Raw genomic sequence first — 14,934 nt, 5'->3', positions numbered from 1 at the left:
TTTACTGTCACTGGAAAATTAATTAATGTTGGGATAATTAAAATCCTGCAGCTCGAGGGTTGGAACAATAAACAGAATAAATAAAAAAATAACAAATTTTGCTCATCAACACCATTTACTACTACAAAAAAAACGCAAAACTTTTTGATGAGCAAACTTCCTGTCTGAGTGTCTAAATCAGATCAACTGGGCTGAGGATATTTAACGTTCAATAATTTTGCACAGGTGCAGATTGGAATTTTCATGATTTCAATTGACGTTTTCGAGACGTAAATGAGATCCAAAATGCAGACATAAGTAGACGATTCTGGGGTAAAATTTTCTGCGCAATCACAAGGTCATGATTAAATAAACTTCTGATGATAAACTCGCAAGAAAAATTCATTTGAAAAAAACTAGTTTTGAATGCTTCTCTCTAACTTGAATTTCGCTGATTAAAATTCGCACCAGTTCAAGGCTCAATGCCCACATTTTCCTTACGAACGATTCAACAATGAAAAGCCATGAAAAAAATGAAACGTCAATGGGAAAATGAGACATCAAAGGTCCCCAAAATATCTCACGAAAGTTAAATCAGAACGAGAGCTCAATTTCGTGAGTAAAAACAATCGTTGAAAAAGCGTTTTCAATAGTCGAGCAAATGGAATTAGAAAAACATGATCGAACGATCTCGCTGATACGAAAAAACAGTGATTCATTACCAATAACTGAAAGTGTCACAGTCGAGCAGATCCATCAAGGGAACTTTGAAAGCAGCCTCGGAGCTTTGAAACTCCTGTGACCTTTGGAGGTACACGTTGAAGGCGAAATGTCGAGGCTCGTACACGAAGTTCTATCTCTGTGCAACTATCCCTCGTCTCGTACTTCCCCTTCGGTCGATCGATTTCCCGTTTACGGGCAGACCCACTCACACCCACTCTTTAATCCAACATGCCCACGCTTTTCGATGGGCTTTTTCCAATTCGAGCCGCGTGTTGCTACAAAAATTTCATTTTTTAAGTTATTTTTCAAACAAAATGTACTATTTTGTCATTAAATTTTCCTTCATTTTTATCAATAATGTTTTACCTCAAAAAATCAAGTTATTTTTCGACATTTCTCATGAAAATTGAAAAAAAATCATTTCTAATTTTGTCCCTTATGATCCTCCATCTCCTGCAAGAATAATGATTTTAGTTGGATGATTGAAAAAAATATTGTGAGAAAAATCATGATGATGATGGCTTTTTAATCATGAGAATTATCAATCAAAGGCTCACTGTTACGATCAGTATTTTTATGACTCTTTTTCTTGAATTGCAATTAAGACAGTATTCAATGACGTTTAATTGCCACATTAAAATCATCCTTTCCTTTGCTTCATTTTCGTTCCATCGTCCTTTTTTCTCTCACTCTCTCTCTCTTTCTCTCTTTTCCTGATTTTTTCTTGTAGCCATCATAATAATACGCTGTCAGGGAAAGACCTCGGATAAAGAAAGGTCGAAGCCATTCGAACTCATTATTATTCCTTTGGTTCATTATTTATATACAAAACTATGCTATCAATAATAACAGTAATAACGATAACAGCGATGCATCATTCATGACGATTTTTTCAATGCTTCATTCATCTGTGAACCGGTAATGACAATTATGATTTTATAATGAATTGTTTTTATTTTTTAAAATAAATTTAATAATAAAAATTAATTAACTTTATTAACAATAATAAAGGTAATAAAAATAGGGAAAATAATCATTTTTACTTTTCCTCAAGTCTTTATAAAAATTTTCATATTTTTTTCTTCAATTTTTTTTTCAATAATTTTCATTCTTTTTTCTTACTTTTGCTTTTTTTCATTCTTTCGTCCAATAATTATAATTTTATAAGAGAAACAAAAACTGCGGCGTTTCGAAGCAGACAAACATGCTCAAATTGGCCCCTAATTGTCGAACTTTCATCGTTGCTAGATTAATAAAAATTTCGGTTTTTTTCTTATTCGTCAAAAGGAACGAGATGATACATAAAATGGAGGGATTTGACGGAACGAGAGGTATAAACTGTGTAGGAACACTGTGCTCAAGAGAGAGTGAGAGACAGAGGAAAGAGAATGTTCTCATTGTCGAGGCACACATTATTAAATTGCTCGTCGGCGCGGAGGAAATGACAATTTGCTCGCGACAAAGCTGTCCCACTGGGTACACGCCGCGCTTGCTGGTGTAGATGGAAAAAAGCTTTTCTATGGTTTAGCTAGCCCTGGACTATTTTATGTTTAACAAAAAGTTGACACGTCCTCGAGCTTCAGTGTGACACTGAAGCACGAAAAGTGATCGAAATGAACTTGACAATTAGGCTTAATTCTCTCAATTGTTGAAAAAACTATGAATTTCCTGGAGTTTCGTTACACTTCGTGAGGCAATGAACATTTCCATCGCTCTCGTCAAATTGAATTTTTTTTAGTTACCAGAAACTACAATCGCAAGGTTTTTTGGATTTTGACCATTTTTCATTCTGGTTTATAGTTTGAGATGTGGAAAAAAAATGGAGAACTGGAATAAACTTTTACAGATATTGCAATCTTTTCATGCTCAGAGTCGGAAACGCTCGGATGATGGAAACGTTTCCATTGCTCGTCGACGAATAAGAAAATGGCGAGAAATCGTGACCAGAATTTGAACGTAAAAGAATTCGAGGCCGAAAATATAATTCACGAGTACAAAACACTTCGAAATCGCGAATGACAACTTTTACAAATCTATGCTTTGTAACCGTAAATGGAAAAATTAATAATAATTATTTATCAACGAATTACTGGCTGTAATACAAATGATGAACGGAAAAATGAGTGAGACAGATTCTTAAAACGTGCGTGAATGCTGTGGCCCGTTTTGGGGGATGATGGGCTCGGCCCTTCGTCACCCCGGGGGCCAACCAACCATAAAACTTCAAACAAACTTGGCCCGCTGCTACTTTGTGCCCCCTGCAAACCAGCGGTCAGGAAAAATCAAAGTACCACGCAGTGGTACGTTCAGCAGGTAAAAATCAGTAATAATTTATCCGCTAATGAATTTTATTATTTGAAAAAATAATCCTGAAAATTAATTTTCGGTAGTCCTACCAAAAATTCAATTTTTTTAAAATTATTTTGATTTTTCTCAAAAGATGCATTTTCCATAATTTTACGAAATTTCACTTTCTTACTTTTCATCGAAATTTGAATTTTTTATTATTTCTCAAAAACTTTTTATTTTTCTCAATCCTTTTCCCCCTCTAAAATAAATTCTTACCAAAAATTTGCATTTTTCCCTACAGCTTATGAAATATAATTGAGATACAATTTTAGTTTTTAATAAGCATTTTCAAACGAATTATTGAAGTTTGTGGTCAAAAACTTTTTAGGAGAAACATTTTTAGGAAGCGTGATTCACTTTATTTTTAATCGAAATGAAAGTTTATCATTTTTAATCGACTCAAGTTTTCGTCTCAAATATCAATGTTTTTTCGCAAATGAAATTTTCTTTTAAGGTTTCATCATTTTACTTTGCCCGAATTCACCATCCATTTTTATTTAGATGAAATATTGTCTGTTTCATCCTTCAATGTAAATTTTATTTTTCAGTGGGAAGTTCCTCGTTTCTTTTCGAAAAAAATCTAAGAAAAAAAGATTCAGAATCTCTGGTTAATTGCTTGTTAGAACTCAAACGATCTTCATTTATTTTTATCTTCTTTTTGCGAAACCCGAGAGCTCTCACGTATCAAAAGTATGTTACAAGAGGAGCAGAAAGAGGTGACGAGTGCTTGACTGACTTTTTCTTGAGTATTTATCCGCAGCTCATCTGCTCGTCATCTGGTCAACTCGTCTCTCTATATATGCTAGATCTAGAATTTCTAGGTCGTTCTAAAACCTCTTTTTTAACTCCAAGACTTCTACGTGATATCTCTTTTCTCCTACGTGTCTCTTTTCTCCTGGGAAAATATGAAAAATTTATAAACCGTCGTAGGAAGTTTAAATACCGAAATTTACGGTTTTTCAATATTTGTGAATTGGTCCTCAATTTTTTTCCTGCCACGTCGACTTTTGGGACTGGGTCTCAGTTTTTTAAGTCAACTATTTGATTAAGCTTTGAAACCTCCTGCAAATTGAATGTTTGAACAGAGTATTTATAAAATTCACAAAGTTTTTCAATTTTTAATCTCTCGGATGGTTTGTCTTTAAGGCGTTGATCCGAGGGTCGAAGTTTCCTATAAAATGAGTGACTGAATAAAATAATTCCAGAGATATCGTGAACTTGCGATCTTCCCATTGAAATTATTAATTAGTTTTTATTTTAGGATTCAAAAAATATTTATGTTTGTATTTCTAGTTGAGTGATCTGGTCTCAATGAAATGTCGATAAAATTTGGGTTTGTAAATCCGTGATTTTGGCGCGTGATTAATTAAGGGGAGGATGGCAAATTGGTCAATAATTTTGTGTTTCTTTTGTCGATATTTCTGGATCGATTAAAGCCCCATGAATAACATTCGACGTTGAAAAAAATGTTTGGGTTTTCCAAAATTCGTTGTTGTGTTGAAAAACCGAGAATTATTCCAGCAAAAAATGCAGCTTCGATAACAGCTTCAGTTGGATGGAAAACCGAGAATATTTGGCTGAATTCCAGACCCGAGAAAATCGAACCGATCGATCGTGGGATAAACATTATTTCAGGAGAGAAGAAAACGAACGAGGACTCGAGCCAAATATCTTGCGAGGCAACGAAAAGTCCAAAAGAAAAATATACGTTGATAAAAAGCGGACAGCCAGACGAAAAGTCTCGACTCTTTTTTCCTGACTCATTCTTTCGTCCAAGCGCATCTGTTACTTTTTCTAAGGATGCCGATTCCTCGGAGAGGCTCGGGCGAACCGCTCGCGCGAGTCCAGCTCGCGTGTATTCTTTGTACCTTCGTAAACGGTGAAAAAATAAAAAAACGCACGTGAGAGAAGAAAAAACCTTCGGGGAGACTCGCGCAAGAAATCGTGTGTAATTATGCCTCAGCGGAAGCTCGATTTCTCGAGGTCACGTGACCAAGTTCCTGCATCTCCGCACGCGCTCCAAACGCTTCGGTACTTGGACGCAAAATCGCGAAAAAAAAACAAATTGAAAATCATCAAAAAACGCTTGGAATTTACTGCACAAAAATTGCCTCGAAATTTCATTGATCGATGGTCTAATGAAAACCCGAAAAAATTCAGGCTTTTTGGAAGGCTCGAGTCGATGATTTTCAGCACCGAAAAGCCTGAAAATTATTCAAATTTCCTCAAATAAATTAAAAAGCTTTCGAAGCTAATATTTCTGTGTCATTTTCAAAAAATAAAACAAAAAAAGTCACAAAGGAAAATTCCAAAATTCTCAGTAAAATTTTCCATATCTTTTCGCCAAATTTTCAGTGAAAGCCATCGCAGAATTTCAGTGGCATCGAAATTAAAAAAAAAAAAAAAAAAAAGAAAAGAAAAGAAAAAGGCGAAATACACTCGAATGGGTGCAGCTTTATAACGTTGTCAGACGAGACGACGCGAGTCTCAAAGTCGATGACGAACCCACTGCGATTAGCCAAGACTACGAGCGTGTCTCGTTCTGCTTTGACAAATCTCGACTCCCCTCTTCACATTTATCACTTTTTAACATCAAGCCTCGTACGCATCAGTCGCTCCGTCAAAAAAACTCGTCGAGCACGTGTGATTCGGTGAAAGCAAAATCTGCTTAAACGAGTGATGAGCAGAGGGAGAAATTTTCATTGGAACGATTTTTTGAAAATTCTGATTGAGTGAAACACATTTATGAAGTGTTTTTGTATTTTTTTGTATTTTTGAAGTGTGAAAAATAGTGAGATCACTTTCAGACTTCACCCCTTAATCCCCGCCCCCCTTTCTATCAATAAATTCGAATCCCAAGAGTATCCTCCAGGGAGAATTCCACCCCGTAAATATTGGATGGAGTCGCTGTCAAAATGTTTCCTGATTCGAGCAAAATCGTGATGTAAATATAGGAACGGAACCAAGAATAGAAAGTTCGTGTTGTATCTCCTTTCCAGCCCCTTTGGAAAGTTCGTGCACTGAGCTCCTCGAGGCTCTTGACGCGAAGGGAGAAAGCGAGGGATGAGAGTAGAGAAGAATAAGAAAAAATGGGAAAAAAATTCATCTACCGGGTCAGAAGTTATTTATTGCCACTCCAAACACCTTTTTCACTATCAAGTTACACGAAACACTGCTGCAAAGTGGAGCTGAGATTGGGCCTGGAGGACCCTGGGGAGTGAATGCAGTTGGCAAATATGAGAAAAAAAAATATTTGAAGAAGGTAAAAAAGTGTCGGAGTATCAGCAGGCTGATTTTTCAACCAAAACCTCACTCCGGGTCTCCCAGACCCTGAGAACACTTCAAAGGCACCAATTTATTTGGGGTATCCCAAAATCATCGAATGGAAGATAAAATTTATGATTTTTTGTTTCACCTCGTGTCTGAATAAGTTCGAGAGAACACAAAATGATTTTTCATGAAATTAGTGAAATTGGGGCGGTTTTTTCGGGCTGGTTTTACTAAGGGGAAAAATGTATGTTTTTAAGCACTGCCACCCTGTACACCGAGGTGGTCGTCACAACCAAAGCTCCCAGACATTTCTTTCTCTTTTTCTTAAAGTTGTTGGTCTGCTCGGTTCCTCTCTTTTTCCACTTATTTTTCTCCACCTTCTTCTTTCGCCTTATCTCAGTAGTAGAATCCCTTACATGCTCAGACTGCTATCGATCCATGCTTTTTATAGGTCGATATGAAAGTTTAACGAGTCACCCGCGCACCAGTGTCCCTCAAGCAGGTAAAAGATTACACGGAACGAAATATTAAAAAAGTCGTCCAGGGCCGATGAACTCCGAGGTCGACTCGAAATATCTCAGCAAATATACTTATACACGCTCCCCTTCCCAAAGAGTTTTATTGAAATATCAATTTTTCAACTCTCACTGTACCAATGACAGGTGTCGGGAAGGTCGAAAAAACTTCCAGGAAACACATGCCACTTCTCACCGTTTGTTTTATTTCTTATTCAATCATCGACAGCTCAAGATTGATCGAATTTTTTTTCAAACAAGAGCAACTTGAGAAAACTTAGTAAGTTTTTTTATTCGTTCCCATGAGCTGATGAGAACTTAAATTGACAGCAGGTAGCTCGATTCGTAGAAATGTCAAGAGAAAATTATTTAAGGAGGAATTTTCGTTTCAATGATAATCGTGAACTTCCCCCCCCCCCCCCCCCCGAAGGGTTGGTTTTCGAATTTAATCAAAAATCTAACAGCATTTTAATCTGTTTTGAAGTTCCATTCAAATGCTTTCTTTCCACTTTCTCATTTGACCAGATTTGGGTCAATTTGATCGAATAATTTTTGGTGTAAGGGACTGCAAAGTTTTGGTAAACGTCGTGAAAGATTTTCGTGCTGATTTTTTTTTGTACGCTTCATAAAATTTAACCTCAAATTCCCAGAGGTTGTGGAACTTGGCCAAGGTAGGGGGGGGGAGGCGTGGGGGAGGAGGATCGATCGTATCACGCGAGTTCGTACACTTGTATTTACCAGGTTAACGACCAGCCCGAAATTACAACCACGAATTAACGTCCCTTTGTATGCTCAATTAATCACGTGGCATTATTTCTCCATTGCGCTTTCGGGAGGATGAAATTTATCCGAGGACAACAGCCTCGTCGATTAAAATCCGGATTTCGTTTTTTAAGGGTCTAGTTCATGGAAAAAGGGTAAAAAATATTGTCTTATTGGAGTTTGCAAGGTTTGTTGTAATTTCGAGTGCGTTCGAGGTACAAAACTGCATTCTAATTGCACTAAAAGTTGAATGGTGACATTGAAAATTTATGAGGATGGAAACGCATCCCTTAAAATGAGATTTTTTTGAAGATTTTTCTCCAGAAAGAGAGAGAAGCTCTGCAGAAATGTTGTGTTTATTTTTTCGTACGAATGCATAAAAAAACGTTTTTTTTGTTCATTTTTCAGCCCACGTGGCGCTTATGGGGCGAGGAAAGGTGCGACGGAGTCATTTACACGGTGTACCTGAAAAAAGTGCGATACCACAGACCAACGAGAAGTCTCTCAGCTTCGGTAAGAAAATGAAATTCATTTTTTTTTATGCAGAAGGAGAGTGAAGTCGATAAAGAAAATCAGGAAACTTTACAAAAAGTTTTCCTCAAATTCTGAAGCTCCTCAGAAGAGCCTGATCGTGAAAATAATTCACAAAAGCAACTGATTACATTCAAGTATGAAAAAGCTCCATCTGTCCAGTGAATATCCTTAAAAACAATTTCAATTAAACTTTTTAAAAAAGCCACCGCGATCTGTGAACGAAAAAAATTATTCAGCCAAACAAAGCTCACAGGAAAAATATGATTATTTTGATTTTATCACCAAATATATTTCAGCAATGACAACATTATTTGACTGAACAACGGAATAATCAAAAAAAAGTTTCAATAAAAAATTCTTTGTGAAAAAAAATTCATCAGAAGAAATCTATTTTTTTCTACTTTTTATTTTTAATTTAATTTATAATTTAATTATTAACTTAAAAATTACGTTTCAAATTTTTTACTTTTTTTAACGCTAAAACATTTAAAAATTTAAATAATAATTAAAAATTATATTTTTTTTTTTTTTATTTATTAAAATTTTTTTTAAATATTACTAATTTATACTTTTCGATCAGTAGTTGAAAAATGTGTCGTTCATTTATGTTGAAAATCACTGAATTCTCGAAATTTGTTAACAAAAAAGTAAACATTCTCAAAGATCACTGGAAGAAAATACGTTTTTTTTTTAGAAAAAATGTTAATAATATTAAACGAATCGAAACTTACGAGTTTGATATTTTGACAGGACTCTGACGACGAAATATCCCATTTGGAGTGGGAAACAGTGAGAGTGCGATTTTTAAAAGCAGGAACAGTACAAAGATTGGTAGAAAGTTTGGCGAATGACGATGGCGAGCTCGAATCCACGTACATTAACGTGTTCCTCGCAACTTACCGAGCTTTTACGACGCCAAGAGAAGTTCTGGAACTTTTGCTCGCCCGTTATGACGCCCTCGACGATAACAATTCGACGCCCCAGACCGGGGAACAACATCGTAAAACTCTTGTCCAAGCGTTACACGTTTGGCTCGACGCGTATCCCAGCGACTGGAAATCACCACCGAGCCATCCATTGCTCACTCGTCTTCTCGACTTTACGCATCGACGATTACCCGGCTCTGAGCTCGAACTCAAGGCTCGACATCGCCTCCACCGCTTCCAAAGAGAAGATCAAATCGGTGAGAATCTCGTTCCTGTCATTCTTCTTGAACAACGACGACAAAGCATATTTACAAACTCATTTTTCAAGCCAGCACACGTAAGAACTCAAAAGTTTCGAAATGGATTAGAATTTTCAGTCGAACGAAGAACTTACAAGTTTTTCGAATTTGGAATAATTTTTTTATTTTTATTTTTTTTTTTTTTTTTAATTCAGAACGATCTTTATTCATTTAAGCGAAAACATTGGATATGTTTGAAATATTGGAACAAATTTTGATAATCATCCCGCTTGAATTCTTCGTCGAAAGTTCCTTCTGAGCTCCAACGTAGTTTTTCAATAAAGAGAGTTAAAAATATTCGCAAATTTTATTCTTAAGGATTGCAAACTGCAAATTACGAGTCAAAATGAATTTTGAAATAAAATATGGCAACAATTTCATAATAATTTCTCTCAATAACGGATGAAAAAACGATTCTCAGTGTGTTGAAAAATGTCAGAACTCCTGAATTTTATTTCACACACACCCGAGATATTCAGCAAAAGTCGAATCGAATTTTCTTCAGCTTTTCAAAAAGTCGATTTTTCTCTCGGTTCTTTCATTAATTATTTCATTTTTTAAAATATTCAGTCAAACTAATGTCAGCAGTGGAAAAAACATTGTCAGATTTTTAAACTTCCGAAAAAATTTTTTTTCCTTTATTTCCATTATTTGTTCAACAAAGTTAACGACAATTTCACTTTTTGTTTGTGCAACAAATTCCTCTTTCGACGTCGAGCATCGCTGGTGACATCGATGCCCGATCATCGAAGTTGTACGTCTGTAAACGATACACCGGATGTTTGATTTTCTTTAGCTTTTTTTCTCTTCCTTGGTTTCCTTATCGTAAAATAACACCACGCGCCACAAAACGACGATTGAATCTGTGTCCTCGTTCATTGACGCCAATTATTTCTCACACTTTTATGTGACCCAAATCGGATTTTATTATTTTATTATTTCATTCGATATCCTCGTTCTCATTTGCACCTTTTGAGTTCAACTGAGTGAGAGACAAAAAACTTGTTAGATTTTACACAGACGAGGAAAACTACGAAATTATATTTTCAGAATTTCGTCGACAAATTGTTGACCTTGATCAGCATTTTTCATGATTTTTATCAGGGATTGTTGAAAAAAGCTCAATTCTGGAATGGCGGACACTCGAATTTACGAATTGTTTAAATGGTTTTTGAGGTTCGATGGACTTGATGATGAAAGTGAGAAAGAATTATTTTTCCTTCGACTGGAAAAATGATTTTGAAAATTAAATATCAATTATGGGCTAATTAATGATGAAAGGGAGAGAAAAATTTCCTCAAAAAATTAGTTTAAATGGAAAGTTTTCTCGTGAAAATTCATTTGAATTGAAAAATTCGTATGAAAATTAGTTTTCATTGGAAAATTTATTTGAAACATTTTTTTTAATTGAACATTTTTTTAGAAAATTCGTAACATTGAAACGTAAATGAAAATTTTTCAGGAAAATGATTTTTCATGGAAAAATTTCGTTGGAAAATTCGTCAATATTGGAAATAACTCTGAAAAACAGAAAAAAAATAGTAAAAAAGAAGAACAGGAATGAAACGAAGTGAATTACAAAATTGCAGATTCGTGCATCGTTTACGACAATGGAAGATTGTCGTTGCACGGGTCGGTTGATATACTCGGGGATAATTGGCCGAGTTACACGTTCCCGGAGGTGCCACATCGTCAATTCGCCGAACAGCTGACGAGGATGGACGCGGAGGTGTTTAAAAAATTAGTGGCGCATCAGTGTTTAGGGGCGGTTTGGTCGAGGCGGGACAAAGCAAGAAATCACGACGCAGCAACGGTCCTTGCGACTGTGAATCAGTTCAACGCCGTATCGCTTCGAGTTATTTCAACGATTCTCGTTGATCCGACACCGAAAGCGCAGGAGAGAGCGAGGATCCTCGAAACGTGGATCGACATAGCTCAAGAGTTGAGAATCCTTAAAAATTTCAGCAGCCTCAAGGCCATCGTTTCTGGCCTCCAAAGCAACCCTGTTTATAGACTCGAAAAATGCTGGCAGTGCATGCCACGAGAAAAACACGAACTTTTCATGGAACTCGAACGAATTTTCTCCGAGGAAAATAACGCCTGGACGCAGAGGGAATTACTCATCAAAGAAGGCACTGCCAAGTTTGCTGATACCGCTGGAAGGAGCGATAGACACTTGCAAAAATTGTTCCAGAAACAAAATACTCATGCAGGGGTAAATCAAAAGTTTTATCATTATTTTCTTTCAGGAGAAAAACGATTTAAAAAATTTTTCATTTTCACTATTCTGTGCCAGAATTGTTTACTTTTTTTTTTGGAGACTACCCCAATTTTTCAACTTTGCTTCAGTTGTCATTAATTAGTAAAAGCTTCTTATTGAAGATGTCCAATGACGAAAGAACGAATCGGGAAAGTCTAACTGAAAGCTTATTCGACAGAGTTCATAATCCGGTGACACTTGGATTGTTTACCATCTTAAACGTTCTTCAACAAAATCCCATGCAAAATATTTTCTCGAAAACATTTAAAAAAACATTTTTTGCAATTGTTTCGTCCTTTGTACAGGGATCGAGACAATTTTTAACTTTATAACATTGTCTGAAGCTTTCTTAATTGCTGTTGAAACAGTTTTAACTTAATTCGACCTAAATTCGATTTTTCCGAAATTTAATCACAGTACGATGAAAAAAAAACGATGATGAAAAAGTAATTCTGAATTTTTGTAAATTGAGTTCAACATTTGGCTTTAATTATTTGGTGAAATCATTACCGTTCGTCGGTAAAATAGGAATGACTGAAAAACTCGATCGAAATTTCCATTCGCTTAAAAACTTTATTCATTTCTTTTGTGTATTTTTTTGTTTCTTTTTGTTTTTACAGAACATAAGTTACGGAACGATTCCGTATCTAGGAACCTTCCTGACCGATCTCACGATGATAGACACGGCTATCCCGGACACGATAGCCGAAGGTCTTATCAACTTTGACAAGAGGAGAAAAGAGTTCGAGGTACTCGCGAGGATAAGACTTCTTCAGGGGGCAGCGAACGCGTACAATTTTAGTACGGATCCAAGATTCGATCGATGGTTCCATTCGATCGTCGTTCTCGACGATCGGGAAGCCTACAAACTTAGCTGTCAAATCGAACAACCTCCACCTGGTAATACGCTCAATAACCGAGCTGCAAAAAACAAAAAACAGGTGAAAATTTGAAAATATTATTATTATTATTATTATTATTATTATTATTATTATTATTATTATTATTATTATTATTATTATTGTGAGCTGAAGAATTGTTTACAAATTTTTTCGTACTTTCGAGAATTTTTCTCAGTTTATGCTTTTTCGTTTGTTTGTTTTTTCTCTTTAACTTGTTGAACTTCAATTTTATTGAATTAGTGAGTTAAAAAAATAATCAAAATGAAATTGTGAATAATTGAAAATTCAAATAAATTACACAGTTTTTATTCGATTGAAAATGATAAAATTTTGAACTCGGTTTTTGAAAAGAATCGATGGTGTCCGACGATCCAATATTTTTGATTGCTGAAAATCGTTGAGAATAGAAATTTGTACCGAAAGATTTGTGCTTTTGGAAAAGTGATTCATACGTGTTAGTTTATCGTGTTTATTGTTGAAACGCTCAGAGATAGAGGAAAAACTCATAGGAACAATTTTGTAGAGGACAAAATTTTCTAAAAAAAAGTTCCCCGAGACATTTTTCTATCTTCGTTAATTTAACCGTGAGAGAGCATCGAAGTATTTAAAATTCGATTCTCATGCATAAATTTCGAAACTCAGCTCGATCGATTAGAACGAAAGTTAAAATGAGAGATCGCTAAAAAGATAAAAGCACACGAAAGGATAAATTTGGAATTGCGTCATAAAAAATGGGGATCTGGCCATCGAAGAATTCGAGATACTGGCAAAGCAGAAAAAGAACAATCGACGATGAAGAATGTAAAAATATTTGGAAATTTTTTCAGGGTCAGCAGGGTCACCGTAAAAACGATTCGCTGGCATCGACCTCGAGTTCGAGCAGTTCCCAATTTTACTGTGACCTGGATTCGTTGCCAAGCTCGCCCCACAATTCGTTGGACCGTCGGACCTCGCCGTCCCAAATGTCAAGCTCGTCTTCCAGTTCGTCGCTGCCATCGTTGGACGTGTCATTGAGTTCCGGTGGCGGTGGAAACGGTACAAACGGAACGAGTCAGTCGCGCCTGGTAGCGCCAGTTTCGACCGGCACTAACGGCACGAGTAACCCGAACATCGCAGCGATTTCGAGTCCCTCGCATTCCCACAAGAGTTCTCCAGACTTTTACATAATCAAGGTCACCATGGAGAGCGAGAGCGTCGAGACCGAGGGCGTGGTGCTTTACAAGTCGATCATGTTGTCCAACAACGAAAGGACTCCCCAGGTCATAAGGAATGCGATGTTGAAGCTCAACATCGAGGGCAATCCGGACCAGTATACATTGGCCCAGGTGTTGCCTGATCGAGAAATGGTACTGCCGAGTTCGGCGAACGTGTATTACGCGGTAAACACAGCTCACAATCTCAATTTCATACTTCGACCTCGTCGTGACCTTAATGACTCGGTAGCTGAGAGTCCCAAGGGCAAGAATACTTCGAATCACAATAATAAACGGTAGCCTCCCGGGGGTCGACGTGACCTTCCCTATTCCGAGGTCATCCCAAGTGGCCCGAGGTCAAAGTTGTTATTTTCAAGGTCAACACGACCTTGGGTACGATTTATTCTGTAATAGGATCGTGAATTTCGCTTTTGAGTGTGATTCCTCTTTCCTCGAGGTCATCCTCAAGGTCAAAGTGAAGTTTTTCGTGACGTCGGTGCAAATTCATTTTCTTTTTTGTACTCAACGGTTTCATCGACGATAGAAAAAGTAGCGGATTTCTTACGCTCCTCAAAGTGCGAGGGACTCCTCGGAGAATAGAAATATAAATGACTTTTCCCCGATCTTGAAACACGACGAACACAAAGCCACGCCGATTCGTCGGGTTTCAAACGAAACCACCGCGCTCCGAGCCCGTCGAGTTTTTAGTTTAAATCACTATCACCAAGCGACCCATCGACAAATGTGCGGACCACTGGAGTGTTTTTTTCATTTTGTAAATAACTTTTTTCTCGTGGCTGATGAGAGCTGAAATAGTATTTAATCGTAAGAAAAAACAATACCGATAACTATCGAAATGCCGGCGCTTTAATCGTCCCGGTTCTTAGATCGACTTTCATAAATATTTAAACAAAAAATATATAAATAATCTATATATGAATATACAATTTTTCCCTTCCCTTGCCTCTCGGCCTTTACAGCCCCGCGGAACGTGAGAAAGAAACGAATTCTGTGATATCTGGAATCTCTCTCTTTTTTCGGCCTCGAAACACACAAGGAAAAAATATTTAAAAAACACAAATATAAATAAATATATAAATATAAATCTATAAAATAATCCAAAGCGTGTTCTTTCGATTCGTGGCACACATGAAAACACACACACACACACAGAAACACGACGAAAATATTCTTCGAAATAAAATTATTGTTTTTAATACTA

General features: G+C 36.5%; 1 protein-coding gene across 8 annotated transcripts in view; it reads left to right on the top strand.

The window, feature by feature from the left end:
- Positions 1-14,934, top strand: part of Rgl (Ral guanine nucleotide dissociation stimulator-like) — a 33,177-nt gene extending 18,243 nt beyond the window's left edge. For 3 of the 8 annotated variants that reach the window (XM_043431991.1, XM_043431988.1, XM_043431990.1), the window contains exons 2-7: positions 2,549-3,015; positions 8,007-8,111; positions 8,883-9,315; positions 10,947-11,572; positions 12,238-12,558; positions 13,347-14,934. In XM_043431991.1, the coding sequence (XP_043287926.1) occupies positions 2,854-3,015; positions 8,007-8,111; positions 8,883-9,315; positions 10,947-11,572; positions 12,238-12,558; positions 13,347-14,012 (2,313 nt within the window). In that variant the 5' untranslated portion in view covers positions 2,549-2,853 and the 3' untranslated portion in view covers positions 14,013-14,934. Of the gene's footprint in view, positions 1-1,857; positions 3,016-8,006; positions 8,112-8,882; positions 9,316-10,946; positions 11,573-12,237; positions 12,559-13,346 lie in introns of those variants that run through there. The other 5 variants (XM_043431993.1, XM_043431992.1, XM_043431989.1 and 2 more) reach the window with 4 other exon arrangements.

The sequence above is a fragment of the Venturia canescens genome, chromosome 11 (genome assembly GCF_019457755.1).
Source record: "Venturia canescens isolate UGA chromosome 11, ASM1945775v1, whole genome shotgun sequence".
In the NCBI taxonomy this organism is placed as follows: domain Eukaryota; kingdom Metazoa; phylum Arthropoda; class Insecta; order Hymenoptera; family Ichneumonidae; genus Venturia; species Venturia canescens.
Note: the sequence above shows the minus strand (reverse complement) of the source record. Positions and strands in the feature narration are given on the sequence as shown.